Here is an 8,276-nt window from a genome sequence, read left to right as displayed (position 1 = left end):
ACACACACATGCACACACATATATATACACACGCGCGCACACACACACATACATATACAAAGCGGATACTTTTCAAATATTTAAAGTTAGGCACTATAATATGATGTGTAAATTTTAAAATAAATCCATTAATTAATTATGCATTTGGCCAGAAGACAAAAGATAAAATAAATCCTATAATCTAACAACAATTAACTATATAATATGAAGCAAAAGAAATTACTATATATATGAAACCCCCAAAGGCGTCACCTAAATGTAAATTTTACAGCATCTTTTCACACTCACTTCTATAGTACTTCTGACTTCGACCCAGGGTTGTATTGCTAAAAGGATGTTTGGTAGAGGGATTTGTTCTCTGATTCGAATCATGATTCGTAGTTCGCTACAGTATTTTCTCTCACAAAAAATTTACGTAAATCAAAAATAGTTCAAATCACATGGTTTGAATTCTTCAACCAAACGTCCTCTAAAGCTTTACATTAAAAAAAAAAAAAGGAAAATTCTAATAAGTTAATAAATGTGTTAATTACGAGCTAGCGCCTAGATAGTATAATAGATATGATCGAAAATGGAACAATAATTCAGTTTGACAAATTGTAGCTTAGTAATTAATGGGTTATTCTTATCCAGTCCTTTTTCCAGTACACATATCCCCCACATTGGCAGCTTAATAATTAGTTTGAACTGTGCATGCGTGTGTGAAGAGAAGAGAGAGAGAGAGAGAATATAAGGGCAACACGACACATATGGCTGTTCAAGACTAGTACTAGTTGTATTATTCCATATATATAGCCAACAAGCCAAGCATATAGACAACCTTAAGAAGATGGAATAGAATATTTTCCAGGAAACATTAATAATAATAATATTATTCCATTTTGCGTTTACCTGTTGACCAAATTACAAACACATACCGTGTGCCAAGCACCAAAAAAACGCAAAACCCTGCAGCTTCACTATTACCATTTACCAACAGCTCAGTACGGATCGGAATCATCGATCACAAAGAGGAGAAATTATCAACAGAGCTAATTATTGTTTGTAAGAAAAGAAAGAAGGAATTTTTTGGAATATTATTTTAAATGGAAGGAGAAAGAGTGCCCGGCTACGATCTTCAGGTCTCGGCCTTCTCCGCTGCTACTCCGGCGACGGTTCCGATCCACGAAATGGGGTTTGTGCAATTTGAAGATCATGATCATCACAGTACCCACAACGTCTTGAGCTTCTTGTCGCCGGCCTCTCAGCCATCCACGGCGGCCGCCCAATTGTCGTCGTCGTCGACTCAGCTGCCTCTCAACGGTACTACTGCCGCCACCGCCACCGATAACACGAACGCCGCCTCCATGGGGTTCTGCCATGGCGACCTCGTTTCAAGACCAGCTTCTTGGAATAACGAACAAGTACTGGTGATTCATATGCTAGCTGTTCCTAATAACTCTAATTTTATCAAAACAAGTACTACTGGTTTATTAATAAGATAACTGAAGACCAATACTTACTAGTTTAATTGTGTTTATGATATATATAATCATATGTTATTGCTAGTTTTTTTGGATTTATTTTTTTTCCATGTTATAGTACAAACCCTTAAGTAAGTTTTGTGGTTGTATCTACCATTAATTAATTTTTTTTATTAATTTTTTTTTTTGGCAGATGGGGACTTTGGATCCAAAGGCTGTTAATGAGGAAAATTGCACCGGTAATGCTAGCGATGGAAGCAATTCATGGTATTAATAGTCGTTACTCAATTTATGACCATGCGAGCTACTTGATCTTCTCTCTCCCCTAATTTCGACATAAAAAAACGGAAACACATGCAAATATGCACAAAGAGGGCACGGATTTCAAGAATATACTCCTTTTTTGTACACGTTTCTTCCAACAAAATCTAAGATGGAGATTCTGCAGCCATAATATATGGAAGAGAAGAATCTATATGTGATTTTTCAAAGACCATACTCTTTTGGGGTTGTACGGGAAAGGGCTGTAGAGAACAACTCAGACACAGCAAACACTTTGATTGATATGTAATACTCACCTATATATCGATCTACACAAAATGTATACATGGGGTTAATTTGTCCAATTCTCAAAAAGAAACAAAAAAAAAAAAATAGGATAGGAGTTTTCAAATAAATAATTTAGAGAGATTAATTATATTAATTAAGTAGTAGTGGGATCTTGGAAATATGGTTTATCACGATTGATTAATGTATTTGGGCAGGTGGAGGAGCTCAAGCGCAGATAAAAGCAAGGTGAAGGTGAGAAGAAAGCTGAGGGAGCCAAGGTTTTGCTTCCAAACCAGAAGTGATGTGGATGTGCTTGATGATGGTTACAAGTGGAGGAAATATGGACAGAAAGTTGTCAAAAATAGTCTTCACCCAAGGTACCTACTTAATTAATTAGTTTATCCTTAATTAGTTACCATTTCATTTTATATGCTCATAAATTCATGCAAAATATGTTTTAAATAATATGCATATAAGTTGTAGTGGGCAACATGAGTAGTTTGGAACTAACGTTTTGATCCAACTAGCTGAAATGAGTTTGTCCATGATATATTTACTTTTCAGAATGATTTTCTACCTTAGCGATTTAACATATATATATATATATATATATATTCAAAAGTCAAGACATATTTTGAGATCAGAGAGGGAGCATGCATCCAAGTATTATAGACAAGATTTTCATTCAAAAGACTGCATAATGCAGAAAAAAAAAAAACCAATGAAATAATGAATTTCTACCTCCATAAAATTATATTTATTTAATTAAAAACCAATCTAGTTTCAAAAACAATCTAGGTTAAATAGATGTTTAAATCAAAGAATCAAGAGATAGATGTTAAATCAAAGGATAATGTGCCAGAAAGATGATAAGAAGTCTTTTTTTTTCTTTCATTCTTTTTAAATTTGAGAATAGGATGATTTGAACTCTACTCCTTGTGATGATATCAGATGCATCTTTAATACTAAAGTTATATCTACAACCACAGAGCTATCTTAAAATTCAGCTGAGCTCTTGAAGGATGTTAGGAGGCGTAAGATTATATTATCCCATTGTAACCCAACTCAAATTAGAATAAGGTCAAATGGTTATACTGATCATGTTAATCGATCGTGGAAAAAAGTAAATTAATATTCTAAGTATGAGTATTTAAAAACAATGAGCGTTAATACTTGAAAGAGTCCATCATTTCCCCTTTTTATATTATCTCCCCGTTAGAATTATTACTCGAAGAAAGCTTCAATAACACAAAAGAGCAAGAAATCTACAGTGATCAGCGGCGTCTCGAAAAGACATCAGTACATTTTGCTTCGTTGGCTGATTTAAATGGCGGTTCTGAAACTGTTTTTTGAAGTTTTCAAAACCAAAACAGGAAAAAAAATATATATATATAATATCGGGAGCTTCAAACAAAATAAATTGACGTGTATATACGTAGAAACATGAGACGTACGTTTCATGTAGCTATCTGGATAAGATCATGTAAAGATCTCAGGAGATATTAATCAATTTTGTTTGCTAAACAAAGAAAGAAACATCTAATCAAAAGCTTGCTTTGTGTGTGCGTGTATTTTGGACATATCTTGGCTTCAATTATTGCCGTTTAGAATTAAGATTAAGAACTTCGATTTTTTGTCATATATATATAACATTCGATGGGTATCTCACAGGAGGAATAAGAATAATTGTTAAAGTTTTTTGAAACCGTAGATTTAAGTAGAGTCTTGTTCTGGCCGTTCGATTTTAATATACGTCTAATAGAATCTCATATAATCTGACTCATAAAAAAGTTCCTCTAAGATTTCAAACTTGGTAAAACAAAAAAAAATGAAATATTAGACAATAATTAAGGAATCTTGTAGGGTTCATGATTTTGCCTATATGCATATATGTATATGTGTGTGTATATATATATATATATATATTCTCAAGAATATAGCTGATATATTGTTGATTTATAATTAGTACTTGTCATTAACTAGATAGATAGCCCGTACATGTGTGGTTGTTAATTATTCCACTTTTTGGGCTGTTAATTAAGGACTTCTCTCTCACATTCCATCTAACCTAAGAAAAATATTATGCATGTCTCCCAACCATGACTTTAATAGTGTACGTATTGTCTATATATATAGCTAGCTTCTAAAACCTATTTTGGGAATACTATCAAGCACTTTGAACTTTGAAGTTTGATTTAGATAAAGCAGTACTAAACAGATTTTTTAATCAAATTTAACAAATTTTTTAAGCTTTAGTATAATCGATTGGTGGAAATATATTTATATATATATATAGGTATATCTATCACATGACTGGGATGTATGACCTTACCTTTTTCCACTATATTATTGAAGTTTTCAATTGTTAATTGGATATGAATTATTAATCATGATGAAAGTATAACTACAAGTTATCATAATCTCTTGTTTTTTTTTTTTTTTATTGATAACCAATCTTTTCATTTTGTTAAGCTCTTATTTCTTCGTTTCCAAAGGTACCGAATGGCATAGTTCGATTAGATCTTGTATCAGTATTGATAGGGGTATTGTACCTATATTTGCTATGACTAGCTTCTTCATCTGTCTATGTTCTTTGTATGATCTTCCTCTTCTATATTTGGTTTGCTTCTCTCTCTCTCTCTCTCTCTCTCTCTCTCTCTCTCTCTCTACTGATGATGAAATATGTTAGGTGACTACCCATCTCAAAGTTTGAAATTCCCTAGTACTGGTCCTATTACTTCTGATCATCTAGTGAATTAAGGGTCGAATTAAAAAATTATTTTCATATATTTATTTCACGAAATCATTCTGCTGCCATACATAAATGTCTGTATTTTAGTTTCATTTCGATTTGGATAAATTTTCCCTCCAAAACTTGATAATCACTCATTAACATATCACATATGTATATCATGTATGTACATATCATATAGACATATCCATAAACTAGTTTATTTGATTTTTTTTTTCATACTTTATATGATCACTGACATCATACTTCATGTTTTCGTTTGACCTAATGGCAGGAGTTATTACCGTTGTACTCATAATAACTGTCGGGTGAAGAAGAGAGTTGAACGACTCTCCGAGGATTGTCGTATGGTGATAACAACCTACGAAGGCAGACACAACCACTCTCCTTCTGATGACTCAAATTCCTCTGAACATGAATGCTTCAGCTCTTTCTAATTAATGTAAAATCAACTACAACAAGAATTTTTCTTGTAATATTATTCACAATGTAGTATTGTAGCTTAAGACGGTCTCTGTAAAATTGATATTTTAGAGTGATTGCCATCATCACAAGTTTCTAAAACTTGTACCTTTTAAGTTTCTAAAACTTTATTTTCAAAAAAAAAAAAAAAAAAAAAAAAAACGTTTCTAAAAATTCTAGCTTTTAGTGTAATTACAATATTAATTGGTAGCCTTGGCTCTTCGAGATACAATTTAATATATATCTATCTATATATATATATATATAGATATATGCTGCAAGTAAATATTTTTGGGCAAACATAAAAATAATAATGATACACATATATAGCCAACTAGGTTGGGGTGTTTTTAGAGCATGATATCAGTTGTGGCCCACGTGCAAAGGAGATCTTTCTCCTCTGCGGGAAGAGAGATCTCTCTCACCATGGCCACAATGCGGGGAGATCCGTTTGAGATCTCCTTCGCTTCGCGTCACGGCCAATCTCCACCACGATGTAGCTTTCCTCCATGAGTGGTTAATTAACGTGCATTTTTTCTGATTTTTTTGATGGATTCCTTTTTCTTATCTGTTTCTAGTGTTTGAAATTTATGTATTTTTGTGTTTTTTAAGTGTTTGTGCAACGACGATGGTTGTGGATATCTCGTTATGGCAGGTTATTAGCCAGTATTCACAGCGGATACCAACTAGTATGGCGGCCGGCTACTGGTATTCGCGACAGATACTAGACTGTTACTGTTATTCACAACGGATACTGGCATCCTAAAATCATATTTGCTATTCTAAATATAATTCGATGACGTAGTAATGGTATTATGAGTAGATATTTTATTCTCTGGTATAAGTCTATTCAAACTTAAGTTTGTAGGGGTTGTTCTTTCGCATTTTTGAGTTAGGGTGATTTGAATGATGATTTTGAGTTGAATTTGAGTTATAACTTAATTGAAGTTGTAACTTCGAGTTTGTGTTTAAACGTGCATATTTGAGTTATGATTTGAATTGAGAATCTTTTTCAATTTGTGTTTGGGTGAGTCAAAACTTAAATTTGTATTTAGATAGTATTTTAATAAAAACTCAATGGTGATGAAAAATTTTAATAGGGTACATGGATGGGATTTTATTCGTCTTTTCGTTGTGAATGCATAGAAAATAAATCATCTCAATAAGAATTTAAATGAAAAAGTTATGACATATTTAAGAATAGAAAAAATAATGTTCATTAACATGAGTTCGAGTTTATGAACTTGAGTTTAAGGAAAAACTTGAACTCGAGTTTAGCCCCAAACTCGAGTTCAAACTCAAGTTTTACAAAAAAAACATGAACTTGAATAAAGTTGTAACTCGAGTTCAAACTTTTTCTGAATTTTGTTGCAAAAAAATAACCCTGTAGTGTTCTTTTAAACCCGAGCTCAGCCTGTGCGGTTTTTTAAGGTTTTTTTTTCTCTGTTTGAAAAATTATATTAGCTGGGCTACAGGATGAGCCCTATTTGTCTCTCCAACAACCGACCTGCCCTATTTTCTTTCATGAACCATAAACGTCGGGCCAAGCTGGCCGATTTTATAAGGGTAATCTTGACAAATATTCATGAAAGTGCATGAGTCAATATTTTTATCTCTTACTTTTGATTTATAATTTTTTTAGTCAAATAATTACATTAACAAAAGGATATTTATCAATAATAAAAAATAAAAGTCCAGACTCATACATTCTCCAAAAATAAATTCTTCATTTTTTCTTTTTACAACTCTGCCATAATAGTGGTGTTCAAAACATTATTCGTGCACCCATTATAAATCTTTAGGCTTAGAGCTTAAAAGTACATAGGAAAGCGAGTAGACCAATAATAAAATAGTGAAAAGGGAACAGGAAAAATAATGGGCTTGTTTAGATTTGTTTCAAAATAATTTTGTTCTTTATATGAAAATAAAAAAAAAATATTTTCAATCTCAGACAGCAATTATTTTTAAAAATATGTTTAGTAGTTTTATTAAGAGATTATTTTCAGTGTAAAAAAATCTATTAATGTCTCTCTTTCTCTCTCTCTGTTCGAGAGAGGAGAAAACGAAAATAAAAAATGAAAAACAACTAAAAGTCGTTTTTCATTTCTCTCTCATTTTACACTAAATCAAAAAATCGTTTTCATTTCTGCTTTTTGTCTTTATTGTGCCAAACGTTGTTTTGGAAACGTTTTTATTTTTTCTTTCTCAAAAAACATAAAAAATAAAAATGAGATCAATTCCAAACACGGCCAATGAGTGGATAAGGTTTTTTATTGATATTATTATTATTTTTTTTTTTTACTTTTTCTTATTAATCTGAATTTAAGGATAAAAGACTTTATAGCAAATGAAAGTGAGATGTATCCAAAAAAAAAAAAAAAAAAGATAAGAAGTGGTAAAAACTAACCAACTCTTCTTAAAACTGGTACACAACCTAGTTAACTCAATGATTGACCAATTGATCTATAGATTGCAAGCATTAGAACTGACTTTAAAGACCTTCAAGTCTAGGACCAAGCAAATACATCACTAAATCATTGTATGATTCATTCAACTTCGAACATATCTAATAGTTGGAATCCTCATTTCTCTTTGCAGGATCAAGTATAAGTTTGAATCGTACGCCAACTGAGGTTGCTTTATACGTACATAACATATTAATATATATTGTGAAAAACTGAACTTTATATATGAATGTAAACGGTCTAGTCCAGTTTAGACTATGCCTCAAATTTTATAAATAGGACAAGATCATTTTGTTTTTTTAAAGTCTGGTAAAGATCATTTTTTCTTTTTTCCAGGTTTATCCGTTATACCCATATTTGCCTCTAGTCCATTTGGAATAGAAGAACGCTTATAGTTGTGCTATTATGTTATGCTTCTTAGTTTGATAAAGTGACTTTAAGTTGTCATTCATTTGATGGATAATGCTCCTCCAATGCCCTTTTAGATATACATGGTAGATTGTACTTGTATGAACTATTGTAAGGCAAACATTATATACAAAAATTATAATACAATGCATAAATGCTAGCAGAAATGCAGGATGA

At 31.9% G+C, this 8,276-nt stretch overlaps 1 protein-coding gene across 1 annotated transcript; it reads left to right on the top strand.

The window, feature by feature from the left end:
- Positions 1–843: 843 nt before the first annotated feature.
- LOC21385233 (probable WRKY transcription factor 12) lies at positions 844–5,269 on the top strand. Its single transcript, XM_024174028.1, has 4 exons — positions 844–1,403; positions 1,657–1,730; positions 2,228–2,389; positions 5,039–5,269. Exons 1-4 carry the CDS (start codon positions 1,086–1,088, stop codon positions 5,199–5,201), a joined length of 717 nt encoding a protein of 238 aa, XP_024029796.1. The 5' UTR covers positions 844–1,085; the 3' UTR covers positions 5,202–5,269.
- Positions 5,270–8,276: the final 3,007 nt, after the last annotated feature.

The sequence above is a fragment of the Morus notabilis genome, unplaced genomic scaffold (genome assembly GCF_000414095.1).
Source record: "Morus notabilis unplaced genomic scaffold, ASM41409v2 Scaffold105, whole genome shotgun sequence".
Lineage (NCBI taxonomy): Eukaryota > Viridiplantae > Streptophyta > Magnoliopsida > Rosales > Moraceae > Morus > Morus notabilis.
Note: the sequence above shows the minus strand (reverse complement) of the source record. Positions and strands in the feature narration are given on the sequence as shown.

Bases quoted from the DNA above. Each gene is read 5' to 3' on its own strand.
- LOC21385233 (XM_024174028.1), top strand. From the start codon at position 1,086: ATGGAAGGAGAAAGAGTGCCCGGCTACGATCTTCAGGTCTCGGCCTTC. The intron at 1,404-1,656 runs GTACTGGTGATT...TTTTTTTGGCAG, and splicing joins CTTCTTGGAATAACGAACAA to ATGGGGACTTTGGATCCAAA. The intron at 2,390-5,038 runs GTACCTACTTAA...ACCTAATGGCAG, and splicing joins AAAAATAGTCTTCACCCAAG to GAGTTATTACCGTTGTACTC.